The sequence below is a fragment of the Condylura cristata genome, unplaced genomic scaffold (genome assembly GCF_000260355.1).
Source record: "Condylura cristata isolate star-nosed mole 26May11 unplaced genomic scaffold, ConCri1.0 scaffold00021, whole genome shotgun sequence".
Lineage (NCBI taxonomy): Eukaryota > Metazoa > Chordata > Mammalia > Eulipotyphla > Talpidae > Condylura > Condylura cristata.
The window spans coordinates 25513043-25531055 of record NW_004567122.1 but is presented as its reverse complement, the minus strand read 5'-3'; the positions used below and the strand labels follow the sequence as shown (position 1 = coordinate 25531055).

The window sequence follows — 18013 nt, the reverse complement described above, 5'->3', positions numbered from 1 at the left end:
AAGGTTTCACCAGAGACAGTGGAGAGCAGAACAGGTGGATTGAATGAAATACACTGCTGAGGGGAGCAGCAGGTGAGACAGGAGAGGTCTGCTGTACCATGTGAATCAGCTCCCTGGCTGGGCATCCAACCTATGCTGCAGCGGCTTGCGGATTGCTTTATAATGCTGAGACTTGACCCCTTGTGCCACCAGGGAGGCTACTAAATAAGAGTTTCTTCATCAAAAATCTAGAGTAAGTAGGAAAAATATATAACTAAATGGTAAATGTTATTTTGTACTTTTAATTAGAGTAATTTTTTTTAAAGAATTATTTATTCATACAGAACTGGGGTACAGGACAGAGATGCGGAAGGTGAGAGGATTCACCAGAGACAGCGTGGGGAGCAGAACAGGCAGATCGAGGAAGTACATTGCTGAAGGGAGCAGCGGGTGGGTCAGGAGAGGTCTGCCGCGCCATGTGGTCACCTCCAGGGCAGGCGGGAATCAAACTCATGCGGAAGTGGCTTTAAGCTTCTTAGTGCTGTGCTTTAGCCCGCTGCACCACCAGGGAGGGCCTAATTAGAGTAATTTTACTTGGGTAGTCTTTGTCAGATATATCTTTAATTAACCATAGCTTATCCTGCAGGGCTATACAAGAAAACTGGTAAATTGGTATTTCTTGGATTGGATAATGCAGGAAAAACCACATTGCTACATATGCTAAAAGATGACAGACTTGGACAACATGTCCCCACATTACATCCCAGTAAGTATATTCCTGGATGCTGTGTACTACTTTATTGGGTTATTCTCAAGCGTTAACCAAAAGTTTTCTATTTGAGTCTTTTTATTTGTAAACACATGATGATCAAGTGATTTGACCATTCTGAAAATAGTACAGTAAAATAATAGGTGATCCAGCTCATAGGGAACATATCTATATCTTGAAATAACATTCATTTCTTCCCCCCCCCCCCCCCACTTAGTATTCTCTTCTCCGGCTAGAAGAATTAAAAAATTAATGTCTGAGGAGTTATGACATGATTGAGGTCTACCCAACCAAACATTGCTTAGGTTATAGTCACCAACCACTACCTTACTTATATACCTGAATTTTTTTTTCAAATTTTAAAACTGTACTATTTCAGTTTTTAATTCAGTGGACTGATTATTGTCTTACAGTTCACTGGATACTCTCAAAAAAAAAACTCAGATTTTTCTAAGTTTTAAAAATTATTTTCTTAACTAGTACTTTTTCTAGTCCTGATAGATAATCTCACCAGTATCAAATATAGAAAACTAAAGAATTATTTCAAAAAACAAGGGAAACATTAAAACGCTCATAGAAAGTTTTACAAAAATTAAAACATAATCTGATGTACATTCTTTAAGAAAGACCACTTGGAAAACACTTGAAATCACTTAATATATACCATCCTGTGTATAAAATTATAGAATATAAACTGTTAAAGAAGTAAAGCAAATGTTAACGTGACAGAGTTAGTAGAAACAGAAGCATAACTTATAAATGACCTTGCTTTACAGTTGAAGACTACAAATCAGCTAGGCACAGAATTTATGGATAAGTTAATCCATTTTAATTTTGAAAAAGTAGTATGATCTTATTAATGAATAGACAACTGAGAATTAGACCAAAAAGTAGATACTATGACAGTTATTCAGTAAATATTCAAATAAAAACAAAGAATACACCAAAGTAGCATTTAATCTATAAAACTATTAGTGAGTGACATCGAAAAGCAAAATTTATAAAGTTAATGCATTTTTATATTAGAGAAGGGAATGTGGTTTGGCATGTAAGATTCTGATACAAGAATAATACTATTAAAGGAAAAATGGTCACGGTGAAATTGACTATATGAAATTGTTTGCAGAACCAGCAGAATTGTAAGATACTACAAAGTAGTCTTATATGTTAGTCATTTTTTAGTTTTTTGAAGTTGCTTCTTCATTTATTCAAGCACATTCAATCAAACCTTGTTCTAAGTCCAAAAGTAAAAGCAATGGTACAAAATAGATGCTGATCTGACAGCTTATATTAATTCAAGTTACATTTTTCAGTTCGTCAAAGCCCCCTATGACCTGGTAATTCCATTCATAGGAATTTATCCAGGAGAAATGTGAACATGTACAACAAAATTCTTGTATAGTAATGTTCATTGCCACTTTATTTGTAATAGCCAAAAACTGGAAACACCTCAGATGTTCATTTAAAAAAGAATCTATATATGGTGGTGGCACATGGGTGAACTGGTGGTAGGAAGCTCACGGGGATTATAAGATGGAAAATGATGTAAAGATAAACTATTATATTATTAAAAAAAATGAATCTATAAACAATAGGATGCTACTCGACAAGAAAAAGGAATAAACTCTTGCTAAAAAAAAAACTTGAGAAGGTGTTCAGAAAGTTTACTATTTGATGCTATTTACATGAAATTATAAGATTGGCAAAACTACCCTGAGGTGATAAGAAATCAGATCAGTGGTTGCTTCTCAAAGTGTAGGCAGGGACTGACTGGGGAAAAGGAAGTAGTCGTTCCTGGGATATAACAGTGTTCTTAATCAAATGGAACTTTTTTTGGAATTTTTTTTGTAAACTAGTTGGAATTATAACCATAAAGATAGTTTACCAACCACATATAAGCATTATTATTTCCTTATGGATAGTGACTTGGAACACAAATTGTACCTCATCCAGCTGACCAGACCTATATATACAGATTCTTTTTAACAAGGTAAATTATTCTGGGGCCTTGGTAGTCACACTGAATAGTTTACAGTTACCAGAAAACTAGACAAAAATTCATACACAACTGTTTTCAAATATTGGTAGGATGTGATTCTGCAGAACAGGAAAACAGCCCTTTCTGTATTCAAGTTTTATCACAGTGCAGGGAGAGAAAACCCAAATATAACCCAGTTGTCTTTATCAGGTGATATAGAAACCAGAATTTGGGGAATCTGAAGTGATTATAAGTGACTGGGCTGGGTACAAGAGAGGCAGGAGCTCTACAGAGAAAGAACTCCAGAAATTTATGTGACTGAAACTTTATGCACGCATAAGGTCAAACTTTTCATGACCAGTCATAGAACAGTATCTGGAGAAAGAGTAGTCATAGGAAATGTGTTAGCCAGCTAATTTCCAGAGCTCATGTAGAACTACAAGTCATTTTCTTCTCACCAGCTAGAATGGAGAGACTAGCTAATACATACCATTCAAGAGAGAGTCCAAAGGGACACTACTATGCAAATGTGACTAAAATAACCTCAAAATGAAGGCTGCCTTAGAGTTGCCCTAATTTACAAACAATTTTACTAACTGCCAAAATAAAATTAATCCCTCTTTCAGAGAATACAACAGAATCTACTATCAAAAAGTACTGAACGTGCAGGAAAATGTGATCCATTACCAGGAGAAAAATCAACTAGTAGAAACAAATCCAGAGTGACAAAGATGATAGAATTAGCAGATGTGTTAAAACAACTAATATGTGCATTGCTCATAGATTTACAGGTATATAATGAGAGAAGATATAAGACCAGAACAAAACGGAACCTCTGGTAATAAAAATACAGTAGCTGACATGAAATTTATATATTGTTTAAGATTAATGACCAATTAGACAGTGCCACTACTGCAGAAGGCTAGACCACTGAATTCAAGCGAATGTAATGAAAACTATGTAGAGTGAAGCATTTAGGGGAAAATGGAGACTCAGTTACTTGGGGGATGGTATCAAGCAGTCTGACAAACTTACCATTGACGTTCCAGCAGGGACTGGCAGAAAAAATACTTCAGTGGCCAAATTTTTTTATCAAAACTATGTCTTTAAAGGCTGTTTGTCACCTGTGAAAAAAGATAGCCATGAGAGAAAACCTATTTTACTGAAACTTTCATTGTAATTGCCATGGATTTCTGCTTTTGGTCCTGAGAAAGTAAGTCTGGAATTAGCCTTCCCATTGTAAATGACCAGAAAATTGTACAAGAATATATACAACTTTTTTTTCTGATATTGGGTTGTAGCTAGGCAGGGCTGTGATTCCTGAGAAGGAAAACACATTCCCCCCTTACTCAAGCTTTATCACAGTAAATATTTTTGCATCATTTCAGATGAATTACATTAAAAAAAAAAAAAGATTGGGGTAGTTATTTAAACTCACAGCAAATGTTCGTCTGACTAGATTAACATTTCAGCAGGAGAAATAGAGAAGGAAAAAAAGTAAGTGTTGGATTTGAGGTAGGTAGTGAATGTTTCTTTTTATAGTGTCAATTTGAATTGGAGTATATCTAATAAAAAGAATTCTGATATTTGATGTGATCTTATTTGCAGTTAAAGTAAGCGAAACATGAAAAAAAAGTACAAAATGATGTAAAAATAAACATATTATTAAAAAAAAGTAAGCCAAACATTAAATTTATGTACCCATAATTAATTTCTGATTTTCACATTGTAAATATATTTGTATTATTATTTAGCTTCAGAAGAATTAACCATTGCTGGCATGACCTTTACGACTTTTGATCTGGGTGGTCATGTTCAAGGTAAGGCTCTATTACTCATAGGTGCTTTTATCTAAATAAAAAAGTGGCTATTATGATCCAGTGCTTGAAATTTCATTCTATTCAATGAAGACTAGAATAGACTTAAAATTTAGGAATTATTACAGCCACACAAAAGCTTTAAAAGCAAAGGGTGATTTTCATGATATTCTTAGTCATTTTAAGTCTGAATTGCTTTTGGTGGTCAAGTATTGATTAATCTTTAGCTTTCACTCTCATCTCCCAATCCACAATTCACTTGTCATAATCATGTTACGAACATTTACACACTCCTATTCAAAACCTTCAGCATCTAACTCATCATCTACAAAATAAAAACTGGAGTTACTAACCTGGCATTTGGCATCCCTCTGATCTAATCCCCATTTGCTTTTCATGTCTTTATTTCCCATTATTCCCCTCCCCATTCTCCACTGAAACCAGACCCTCTTCATATCTTCTATAATCTCTGTGGGTTTTTTTTTACTCATGTTGAGCCCAACCGCAAGATAACCCACCTGCTGGACCAGAGGCTCCCTTCCCTGAGAAGTCACTCCCAGCTGTGAGTGCTCTCAATTATGCTTCTGTTGCACTCAGTGCTATGTGCATATGTCTACAAGTTTGGAAAGACTCCTATACTACATTTTCTGGCACTAAAATAATTATTTTTTATATTCCCAAAAGGACTTGACAGTACCCAGCATGTAGTAAGTCATAACTACCAAGTCGGTGAGCCTCCTAAAAACCTATTAGTTGAAAAGATTTTAAATTTAAATGGCTGTGGCTAAAGCATGAGACATGATAATTGTTTGAAATAAACAAATTTCTGGAATTAGATATCAATGGTATTTGTCTGAGACTTCATTTCTGTATTGTTTTTAACACTGTTCATAAAACTGAAGTTAGAGGAAAAAAGCTATTTTCCACTGGGCTACTTAAAAAAAACATTTCTCTAAAAAAAAAAAGTGGTTATGGGGACAATTATCTTCATGGTTTCATAGACTTTAATTTCTGTCATGAGTAGAATAGTTTGCCTCGATTATCTCATGTAACATACCTGTACTTGGTAGTCATTTCCTTCTATCACTGACTGTAAGTTTATCTGCTCTAAAACTGATAAGAAATGTGAAAAAACAAATATTGCAAATTTCTATAGTTGTCTTCAATTAACAACCTTAATGTGCAGCATTGTTCATTGATAGCAAATACTGATTCTACTTAGTAACATGGAAAACTGGGGTGGAGTAAAATATTTGACTTGCTCACAATCAAGGAGAGCCTAAAATTTCTTTTGGAAAGATTTTGCAATATTGGGTAAAAGATTAGCTATTAGTATGTATTGATCCTTCACTACATACACAAGTTAAAGGATAATTTGACATCTTGTTGGGCTCTTCTATCAAACCTCCTAGTAGGTTTTACTAGCAAATAAAATCTAACTCCTGATTGTTTTTTGTTAGCTCGAAGAGTGTGGAAAAACTACCTTCCTGCTATCAATGGCATTGTATTTCTGGTGGATTGCGCAGACCACGAAAGGTTGTTAGAATCAAAAGAAGAACTTGATGTAAGTTAACTAATTAAAACTAAACATAGTTGAAGGACTCTGATAAGCCTAAGGAAATAGTTTGGAGCTCTACATATAGGATTACAGCATTTCTGCAGGCTTAATGTAACTCCTGGCAATTTGTCTACTTCAGTGATTCTGTAAAATACAGGGGAGTAGCCTGGAGTAATTAGAGCTATTGAGGAAATGCTAACAGTCTTCCGTCCTGAAGCCTTCGGAGCTCACTCTGCAAGTATACTCTTGTGATATATTTCATGTCCGCTCCAGTCCCTGGTCATCTTAGGGTGCCAGTTTCTTCAGGAGTTGTCCAGGACTTAGAAATGGTATAACAAACCATCTTTGTGAGTATTGTCAGAAGAGAAAAAGGCTCTGTGGAGACACCGCCTCGCCCATCCCAGGTCAGGTAAAGTTACTTAGGAGCATCAGTCAAGGCCAGTGTTAGAGCTGAGACCAAGAAAAAAGCAGGTCCCTGGTTTGACTGAAGTTTGACCCGACTATGCCTCTGTCCATAGGAGGCCAACAAATACTGTTTCATATGGTAAAGTCTAGGTGAGTTCTGTGGTCATGAATTGGGTTCAGAAAGTTCCTGAATTATTATTTTGTGCCAGGCAGTGTGCACTTTACCTCAATTAATTCTTGAGTCAGCTCCATAAGGTAGGTGCTACTATTCCATATTCTCTCCTGGCTTCAGTGAAAACTAGATGTCTTAAGATCTCATAACTTGGAAGCAGCACAAGCATAAGCGAAATCAGGTCTGTCCACTTCCAAGGTGTTGGTTCTAGTCACTGCACCTCACTGATTCAGAGTGAGCATTTACAAATGGAGCCTTAAGGAGGAGAACTGTGCTTATGTCTTCCTTGGGTTCACTTTAAAATATAGGGTAAGTATACCAAAGGAAAATGAAAAACTGACATAATTATAAAGAAGTCCTTGATACCCATTTGGTATCCTGCCAAATACCTTCAGATGGTTTCATATCAACATCTGCCCTTTTGTTTTCAGTCACTAATGACAGATGAAACCATTGCTAATGTGCCTATACTGATTCTGGGGAATAAGATCGACAGACCTGAAGCCATCAGTGAAGAGAGGTTACGGGAGATGTTTGGTTTATTTGGTCAGACGACAGGAAAGGTAAAAAGAAATTTTGTTTTGACAAATGTATTTGTTGAATGTTGAATGTCAAATGACTGAAATGTATTTCATCCAGTAGTACAAATGTCTTTTACTATTATAATTACTATTGTTTATCTACACAAGCTCACTACTATCTTTTTTTCCGTAGAAGGGAAAAAACAAACACTGACTTAAACACTTGGGTCTTTTTTTTTTAATGCCCTAATTGGAAAGCTTTTCTTAATTCTTCTTCTTTTTTTTTATCTTTTCATGATTCTAACAAAAAAATCAAAGTTCATGCTTAAGATTAACTGAACGAAAGCTTTCAAAGTCTCCTTTTTCACTAATTTTCAAAATTAGCTACCTAATATGGTATACTTTAATCATAGCCATACTTATATCCCTTGCTCAGTATTTAGGCAATTTATTTCACCAGAAATAAGAATGCAAAAATAAGAATAGGAGGGTTTCTGAACAAACACTTTATAGTAAGTTCCAAGATGCATTTTTTTTTTTTTACTGGGACTTGTTTGGGAAGGCTCCTCAGTGTATTGAAAAATCCCAGATAAGCAGTGGAAGAATTCAAATTACCAACAGTTTTTTTTTTTCTGTGGTGTACATATACTTTCTAGGGAGAAAAATTCTGCAGCCAGGTGACTTTGTTGTATTTTCTGTCTTCCTTTTAGTAAGTCAAACTGCACATTAATTTTTGGAATTGCCTTTTAATTTAGGCAAAAACTTAATCAGAGAATTAAGCCTGTGAATTTAAATTTTTCCTTTAAAGATGTATTTATATATGCATACAGAAGTGGGGTACAGGCCAATGGTGTAGGGCAATGAGAGGATTCACTAGAGATAGAGTGGGGAGCAGAACAGGCTGATTGATGAAGTACACTGCTGAAGGGAGCAGCGGACAAGTCAGGAGAGGTCTGCTGCGCCATGTGGGTCACCTCCCTGACCAGTCATTGAACTCATGCTGAAGTGGCTGTGGCTAGCCTCGTAGTGCTGTGCTTTAATCTGTTGCACTACCAGAGATGGCCCAAACCTTAAATTTTTCTAAGTCAAAAGTTATTTTTGTTTTTGGTGCCTCACAAACTCACCTTTTTCACACTGAGTGGACATCTGACTAAGAAAGAAGGAGGCTTTTTGTGTGTTTAGGAGTCTTGGATGCCTGATAGCCATGGTGTTATTACAGTCCTCATGTGTTTTAAAATGTTTACGCTGAGATGCTACTGGAGTAGAGCTTTTATTTCCTAAGAGGATCATCCAACATGATGTCTGTCTTCTTTTCTAGGGCAACATATCTCTAAAAGAACTGAATGCCCGACCCTTAGAAGTGTTCATGTGCAGTGTGCTCAAAAGACAAGGCTATGGAGAAGGCTTCCGCTGGATGGCGCAGTACATTGATTAACTTCTACTGGCATTGGTTCCAGGGCTCACCGTTCAGGCCTACTCAAGAGATCTGATCACTCAACATGCATAACTTGAATTTAATAGACTTTGGTTGGTTAGAAAACAAATGTTTTTTAGATTATTAATATATCAAGTTAATTTGAGTGAGAATTGAAAACTGATTCAAAGAAATGTGAATATCACAATGTTAGCTTTCTAATTCCATAAAAATAATTAGTTTTTACAGTTTGTAATCTGACATGACCTCAGCGTCATTTATGAAGAGCAACTTTCCAGCAGTACACTTGAAGCACTTTTTAACAACATGAAACTACAAATATAAACCATATTTCAAAGCTCATCATGTTCAATTTTTTATGTACTTTTTGGGAACTAGTTTTTAAATTTTAGATTATATGTCCACCTATCTTAAGTATACAGTTAGCTTACTGATGACTGCATGATGCCTTACAGTTTCCGATTAATATTTTTTCTTATGCAAACGTCATGCAATAAAACAAACTCTAATGTTTGGCATCCTTGTTGGGCAAATATTTCATTTTAATGTGTCTTACTTATCTAGCTAGTGTGATTTGGAATTTGAGTATTTAGTATTATACACATGAGGGTGTTGTTGGGAAAGGATATTTGCTTCAGAATATTATGAATAATGTTTAAGTCCCCAGAGGCTTTAGCAGTTTCCAGGAGACTGTTGTCTTTGGTTGCACCTTATACTACATTTATCTTTGAATCATGTGTATTTTTATTAGTAACACTATCACCAGAGCTGATGGGGTCCATTTCTTAGGCCTTTTGGGATCAGCCTTCTACAGCAGTATGTCTCCTGGTACAACACAAGATCATTCTTTGTTTGGTAGACCCCGCAGCTCCATTCCAGTTTCTGATTCTCTGTGCCTCTTCACCAAAAGTAATGTCAAGTACCAATCTCCTCACATTTAGAGGTATCCCCAGGGCAAGCAACAAGTAGGATTTTGTGTCTGGTATTAGAGGCCTGCCTATGAGAAAAATGTCTACTCTGCTTCAGTTGTCACTGAGATGTAGATTATGCTCCTGTTCTTTAGCAGGAAGAAAATGAATGCTTGTATTTAAATTTCTTTCTTTTTAGTTGCTTCAGCTGGCTTTTACTTTACAGTACACACAAAGGCTGTTATTTTAGATACAGTGCTTGCCATGTGATAGTGTCTACCAGCCTTACTGATAAACTTACTAATAAAATTTTAGCTAACTTCTGAAGTATTTTAATTTCCTAAAAAATTTTCTTTTTTCTTATGTTGGAGAATCCCATAATTAGTAACATAAAATGAAAGATAAGTGCCAAATATGTATTTTTAAATACCTTCAAACTTGGTCATAAACCAAGCTTTTATAGTATATTTTATCAGTTCCATTAGATTGTTGCAGTTTCATCAATAAACCAAACTTGGTCATAAATCAAACTTTTATAGTATCTTTTACCAATTCCATTGGATTGTTGCAATTTCATCAATAATTTTACTATAAAAATTAATGTTTTCTTTAGCCATTGTCCAAATCAGAGTGTTATCCATTTTGTCATCACTAATGTAACATACAGAGCAGATAAGGGTCGAGGGACTGCCTCTGGTTGATACCTGTCTTCAACACGATGGGTATTTCCTAGTGTGTCTATTGTGATACTTGAAAAGTTAAATATTTGTGTCATAAATTGGTACAAAGGAACTGGCTTCTCTAGAAGGGAAAAATGCTTTTTAACGTGAAATGATCTCACTCCAGAATTCTCATTCTAGTTCTGACATTGAGATCAAAGAAACAAAACTACTTTTTGGACCACAGCTGAACTGTGGATATTTTCCCAATTATCTAAATTCTTATGGCCTGACCCTCTAGAAATGAAGATGCCCTTAGCTATGACCAGCTTTCCTCCAAGCTCCAGGGAGATGGAGCAGCAAACCACTGGGCTTGCTCTCTGGCTTTGAGGGCTTCTTAGAGCACACTGCACTGAGTCATCGATCCTCTTCAAAAGAAGGAAAGTAAGAAAACGTCAAGAAACAGAAGGTCTCAGAAAACATCTACCCTGTATGTGCCTGTGAGTATGTGTACCTATGGGTAAATGTTAGTGTTGGGGACATAGATCAATTTTGTACCTCTCACTGTAAGGTTTGAAAGTGTAGTTAACACTGTTGGGTACAAGTGAATATTGGATTTCACATAAATCTGGCAGGTACTGTTCAAAGATATTTTAAAATATTAAATTTTAAACAGTAAGAATGTAAGGTTAAGGGCTTAGCCTACTTTAATTTAAAAAAACATTTTTTTAGCTCCATACCTGTTTCAATGACTGCTGTTAATTATAATTTTGGATAACTGGTTGATAGACTGCAGTTTATCTCAGTGAAAATTTAGAATGTCGGTGACAGCTTTTAAGAAAATTGGGGGATAGACATATCTTTAAGAATATGAAAAGATATTCTCCAACTTTGGCTTAGTTGACCCAGGGTCTCTGAGTACCAAAGATGTATGAATTCATATATTGCCTGTACAGATCTAAATTTTAGTTTTGTATGCCTATGTACATAGGTAAGTTCACTGTGGCTCACAACATATAAGCAAGATTCCCCTTCTTCTCCCAGTTTTCACTTTTCTTGTGCTTCTCAGCACTACTGGAAACTTACTTGTAAATCAGTAAGATAGGACAGTCATTATAAAATAGAGTATTTCCTGCCTTGTGCAAAATGATCAGTCAGCCCCATTCAAAACCCAGCATTTTCACAAGTTCCATCATAGAAAACAGTGTATATATCTAGTCGACATGATTTGAGAGTTCAGGAAAAAGCCTTACATTTTCTGAAACTATGTTTGATATGTGACTCAATGTGACATTTCAATCTTATTTGTCTCTACATGACTGATGTTTTGAAGGATTTACTGCCAAATAAATTCTGACCAGCAAACACTGGAAACAGATAATATAAAGAGGAATCTCAAAAATATCTTGTGTTAGTTTTATTTTGAGTATATTGTTTGGATTATTTTAACGCATGGACAAGTTATTAAAGTTTGAAAAAATCTCTCATCATGAAAAAATAGACATTAGCAAATAAAAGTTATGTAATTTAATAAGAAAGTCATTGTTTTCTATAAACCTTTAATCTGGTTATAAATGTAAGAATTCAGAAAGCAGTGTTACTGTTTTATATCAAGGACTAAATGTCAATCTACTGGTCATTTCCATCATTGTCCATCTCTTTTTTAAATACAAGGTAGTGCTTTTAACAACAAGAAACAATTACAGAATAGGGACTAAGCCCCTGTGTAATATGACTGGTATCTTATTAAAGCCATTTTTCCACTCCTAAACCCTACAATTGTGCCCCTCACACACCTTCACCCAACACTGCGATAACAAGATATCCTAAGTACACAGGGAACCTACCAGTCTATGAAAGATGCAGTCCTGAACCAATTAATTTTTGCCCTCATAATGTAGAACATTCAGTAGCTAATACATTTAATAACGCTGATTTTTCAGGGCTTGACCACATTTTTAAATAGCATCCAAAGTAAGCAGTTTCAGAAGTGTCTCCCATCCCAAACTTTAGGGCAGAAATGAGAAATGAACTTGTGGGATATTACGCAGAATTAGTTTTAGAAAAACTGCACTTCCATGGATGAATTTTTTTAGCGTGCATGAGGAGATTTGATTTTAGTTTGAAATTATTTCATCGGGTAAGGGGAGTGACAGTTCTAGTTGCAGACATATAGGTTGTCTTCATCATCAAGTATAAAAAAATCATATCAGAATGGTCAACATTGTGTGGGTTTCTGTATTCCCTGTGCCGCTCCTAACCTGAACTCGTGATCAGTTGCCATGATGAGTGAGGCAAGGGTGAACATAATGAAGTTAGTTGTAAAAGTGAGCAAAGTGTCTTCCATGGTGATGCCTTCAGTATTTGGCTGAATGCAGAGTATGTTGAAGTGGTAAGTTGGTGGGAAGGTTTTCGTCCTAACCTTATTTGCACTTTTGTACACCAAACTTGCACTAGCACCTTAGTGCAAATCTTAATTGTTTTACAGTGTATGTGCATTGTTAAACATAATTTATATAAAGATATTTCTGTTTACCTCTATGTATTTTTACAAAGAATAGCTACAATAGGTTAAATGTTCTTGAATTGTTTGTATGTTATTTTGATTATGTTCTGGTTTTTGCCCCCTATGAATCTGAGTGTCAGGAATAGAAAAATAAAATGCTAACCTGGTCTTTGAAAAGTTCTCATGTTGAGTTCTATTCTTACCCAGTTGTAATATTCATTTTGCTCATTACAACTTTCTGAGGCTTCAGAATCACAACGAGATCACAACTGGAACGTCTGCTTAAGCACCAAGGCCTAATTTGTTCTTTAGACTGAAGACAGAACCTCCCTGGTGGTGCAGGGGTTAAAGCCTCTGCGCTATCAAGCTATAGCTAGCCACTGGGGATTGACTAGCTGAGTTCAATCCCCATCCAAGGAGCTGACCCATATGGCTCAGCAGACTCTCTTGTGTAGCCCACTGCTCTTGTCAGCAGTGTATTTTTTTTAGTCAATATGCCTGTTCTGCTCTCCACTCTGTTTCTGGTGAATCCTCTCACCTCTCATCCTATCACTAGCCTACACCTTAGCTCTTGTATGCAGAAATAAATCTTGGGAAAAAAATGAAAACAACTTATAGGCAAACTGAAGTGGGACTTAACATGTTCTGACTCAGCTGAAATGTGAAAAATAAGCTGAGTTTGGTTTTATCTCCATTCATTGTTCTCTAGTTTTAGTATAACATCAGACTCTTCTGGAGAACTTTGAAAATAAAAACTCACCAAAGACTTGATTCAGTAGAACTCATAGTGGGACTACAGGGCAGGAACTGGCGTCTTTATACAAGCTTCTGAAGTTTTCCTGATGGCAGAGTATGTGGATTTTTCATGAAGAAAAATTATGTAACAATACTAAATACCAATAACATTAAATGATCAGTCGCCAGTGAAGACAAAAAATGAATCATTTATGTAAAGAATCTCAAATTACTTTTTGAGTCTTTAACCATCCCATGCTCAACATACAAAAGGCCACAAACTGTGTTTAGTTCCTTAACATAACCAAATCGTGATTCTTTCACAGTTGGGTCCATCAAACTGCAGATTATTATTGATCTAGTTATTTGTTGAGTTGAAACTATAAAGCAGGGAATAATGAATGCACTGAAGGGACAAATAGCAAAAAATTTAAGTCCATTTTATTCAGTTAATGTTCTTGAATTTACTTCCAAAACCTGATACTTGTCCCAAAAGGTACAAGAAATGCAACAATCATGGCACACGTCAAGGTTAAAGGCACCTTGTTGAGAACAAGGACATCCCGGGAAAGGTGAAAATGAAGTTGGGGTGGTAGCCACAGGCTTTCCACTGAAAGATGAAAAAAACAGCTGAGAAACTTGATTGAAAACAAAGGTCCTAACGCAGGCCTCATTTCTGCCCCTAGGCCTTCAAGCAGGGTTCAGTGCGGTTCAATGAAGTGGCAAAGTTAGGGCCTGTGTTTACAAAGCCTCTTAACTTGATTTATTTAAAATTAGACACCAAGGCTCAATGTTTGTGGTAATTATTTAGTAAATAAAGTAAGACTTTGGAATGTGGATTTTGATTAGAACATTAGGGAGAACAATTTAATATGTTTGATTGAAGTCACCATGACTTCAGGGGTGGCAATCTGCCATTACAAACAGGATGATGCTGCAAAAAGGAACTGAAGAGTTTTCTTTCTGGACTGTACTGAAAGAGGCTGGCTAAGAGGTGACACAAAAAGCTCTGTGTGAATCATGTTTTGTGCTGTTTAAAGAAAGGGAGAGAGTAACTGCAGAGGAGGAACAGGTGAATAGAGAAACACTTGGGGATTAAAACAGATTTTTGTTCACTGCCTTCTAGAGCTAAAGGGAACCGAATATGAAATCCAAAGAAGTACAGTCCCACTTTATGCTGGATTAGCAACACTTCTGAAACTAGAGTCATTACAAACATGACCAAGTTACAGCGCCACCTTTAGATGGCCCCAGCCGTCTGGTTTGGGGAGCAATCTCTAGACACATCTATGTGGGAAACCAAAGATCTTCTGCAAGCTAGGGAAAGGCAAGTTGACTTTCTTCCAGAGACTAGGGACTTCTCTTCGAAGAGGACAAAGGCCAAGGGCCTGTCTTTGGGTCTGGGGCCTGACAGAAGAGCACTCGCTCTGCTGTGAGAGCTGAGCAGTTATGAACTGGTCTATAGCTCAGGGTTCCCCTGTGCGGGGACATGTCCCTGACAGCTCCTGAAAGAAGCCAGGCAATGCTGCTTCCTTTCCTGACTGCCTGGCAGCAGATGGCAGGACATGAAGCTATTTAGAGAACAGCCTGAGTTTGTCTCCACCTCAGCTTCTATTTGGAGCTGGGCTCAGCTAACTCATCAGTGCTCTGGCAGAAAGGGGGTGGTGCATTCTCTGGGGTCTCAACTGGCCTTCCTTGGAGATGCAGAGCCCTGACCCAACCAACTACTTATAAATTGGGCAGCCTTAACCCATCACCCCATTTGCAGATGCTCTGTGGGGCAAAAGGGGCAGCATCCTTCTCACCAAGGTCTCTTCATGTCTCACAAAGCTTTAAGTACAGGAAACTGTCAGCACCTGGCACTTAGCCAGTGTGCTGGGGTTAGGTTCAGATTAGGGCATTCTGCCCCATTTTCCGCCCTTTGTTTCTTCAGTCAGTCTTGTTCAGAGTATCATTTGGAGCTCTTAAATACTTGCATACTTCATGTATCTCAATGTTAGCTGTCATTTTTCTATTTGATGCTCAAGTTTTTCCATATTTGGACAGAGGGATCTCTTTCAAATTAGCTCCAGTTTCCTTTTGACATGACCCTACTAGTCCAACAATTTCCTTGCTTTCAAGCATGACAAGATAGTTCAGACATAGATTTTATTTTCTGCTCCAGACTAGATATCAGTCACTTACCCAAAAAGCCTTCATTCTTTTCCTGGGAAATGGTACTTAGGGACCACAACCTGGATACCATGACTACTTATTGTCATTATAGTCATTACTTCTAGGTCTTTTCAGTATATAGGAATGGGAAGTGCATATTTTGGGGAAGAAGATACATTTTCACATTGGTGCTTTAATTCAATTTAAACTGATAACATTTTTATATTTAATTTTCTTTTCTCTCATGTTGAAATCATCATTTCTAGTAACGCTCTCCCTCTTTCTCACACATCACGATCACCAGTGAATGTAATCTTAGTCTTTTCTGTGCTTGCTTTCATCTTTAGGTTATATTCTACTAACAAAGTCCAGCCCAAACAATGTGTTTAAATAAATATCACTTTAAATACTTTTTCTCGCTCTGGATTTCAATTTTTTAGTTTTGATTTTTCAAATTTAATTTTTAATTTATGTAAAGTATATGCATAGTTCCAAAGTTGTAATTATAAACCAAAGCTTATTTAGATAGGTCTAGTTCCTCCATATTCTCTCCTTTTCCAGAGGTAACCATTTTCATTAGATTTGGCATATACCTCTACTTTTTTTTAAATGCTCAAGTCGGCAGGCACTGAACATGTGCCTGCTGGGAACCGGCATTACAGAATGACAAGGCATCCGGAGGAGAAAGGAAAGGCGCCCCAACACCACTGAGGAGGTTTCTAGGAAGGGGACACCAGAGCTGGAACTGAAGCTCGTGGTAAGCGGATATTTTAAGTATATAGCACAGCAAAGACAGTCATGGATACAGCACAGGGCACTCAGCAATTTGGGAAGAAGTACAGCACAGAGCCTATGGAGTACTGTGTGGATAATGTACTAGAAGGAGGTGAGAGTGGAGGATGACGGGAGTGTGAGGCCTGAACTAGAATGGAGGCAAGAGAACAAAGGTGCTCCTCCTCCACCTTCCAACCTGTTTTTCAAGAGAAGTTGGTTTTATCAAATTACATTTTGTGATATCGACAATGTTTCCCAACCCAAGGCAAGTAACTCACCAAGACAGCTCAGTCATGGGACCATCTAGCTAGACATGTGTGCTTTTCTCAAAATGCCATACTGACTATGAAGCACGTGCCCAACAAGGAAGATGCTGGTTCAGAACTAAAACACAGGCCGAAACCATTGAAACAGTAGGCTTGCCACCCTACAAAACACCTGGCTCTGCACTGGGGTATGGGACTCACGGAGGACCCTAATGGGAGGGGGAGCTGGCCAGCCTCTGTGCCCTTTCTCCACAAACTTCTGACCTGGGCCTGGCTTTGCCCAAATTTTCAGAGATCTGGTGGTGGAGAGCAGAGGAGAGGAAGAACTTGCATTCTGACCCTCTAGGGAAGTGCTGAACTTGAAAAGTCTGGCGGACAGGGTATCTTAATTCATCAGATAGCCCGTTGGCCACCAGTGAACACAAGACTGGACTCAATCGCTGTGGCTACAGGGCTTGAGGGGAACTGTGATGGCCATACCAAGTTTCCAGGGACAATTAAATTTAAGGAGACCTTTCAATACAAATGTCTCAGCACTGTATTGCTTTAAAAAGAACAGGCTGGGCCCTCCCTGGTGGCACAGCAGGTTTAAAGCACAGCACCATGAAGCTATCACAGCCACTGTACCATGAGTTTGATTCCCATCCAGGGAGGTGACCCACACGGCTTAGCAGACCTCTCCTGACCTGCCCTCTGCTCTCCTCAGCAGTGCATTTCAGTAGTTCTGCCTGTTCTGCTCCCCACTCTGTCTCGGTGAATCTTACTACCATCCCTGCATCTCTGGCCTGTACCCAAGTTCTGTGTGCATAAATAAATAAATAAATAAATAAATATAAATAAATATAAACAAACAAACAAACAAACAAACAAACAAATAAATAAATAAATAAATAAAACAATCTGTCACTGGCATTCGGAGGCTAGCCTAGACAAGGGGTCTGGGTAAGATGAACTTTCTCGCCCTCCTCACATCCTGCAATTCTATCACTTGACCTGCAGAGTGGGAACCAGTATTGATGGTGCAGTTTGGGACAAGTCCCACACCTTATCTCAAATAGAAGGAGATGCTCTTGGAAGGGAAAGGAGGCCACAAGATCTCTGGGGGGTGGGAGGGGGGAGTTTGAGGGGGGTGGGTGGTTTTACACTATCCCTTTTGACATTAGCTCATTTGTGAGTTCCCACTGGATGAGATGGCCATCAGCCTGTTCACCCACTGCCTATGGCTCTTAAGCTTCCTTCTGGAATCTGGGGGGCATAGACATTTGGATTGACCTGTGGGAAGTAAGACTTTGTACACCAAGCACCTATCACAAAAGTGGGTAGCCACTCAGATCCTCCAAATAGCTGACAGGGTATCTGCAGGTAAAGATTTATTTT

At 37.6% G+C, this 18013-nt stretch overlaps 1 protein-coding gene across 2 annotated transcripts in view; it reads left to right on the top strand.

Annotated features, from left to right (window-relative positions):
- SAR1B (secretion associated, Ras related GTPase 1B) overlaps nt 1-12878 on the top strand; it is a 27360-nt gene extending 14482 nt beyond the window's left edge. Inside the window, exons 2-6 of one of the 2 annotated variants that reach the window (XM_012728038.1) lie at nt 626-745; nt 4481-4546; nt 6004-6107; nt 7110-7241; nt 8518-12878. In XM_012728038.1, the coding sequence (XP_012583492.1) occupies nt 697-745; nt 4481-4546; nt 6004-6107; nt 7110-7241; nt 8518-8634 (468 nt within the window). In that variant the 5' untranslated portion in view covers nt 626-696 and the 3' untranslated portion in view covers nt 8635-12878. The remainder of the gene's footprint in view (nt 1-625; nt 746-4480; nt 4547-6003; nt 6108-7109; nt 7242-8517) is intronic. The other variant, XM_004686731.1, reaches the window with a different exon arrangement.
- Nucleotides 12879-18013: the final 5135 nt, after the last annotated feature.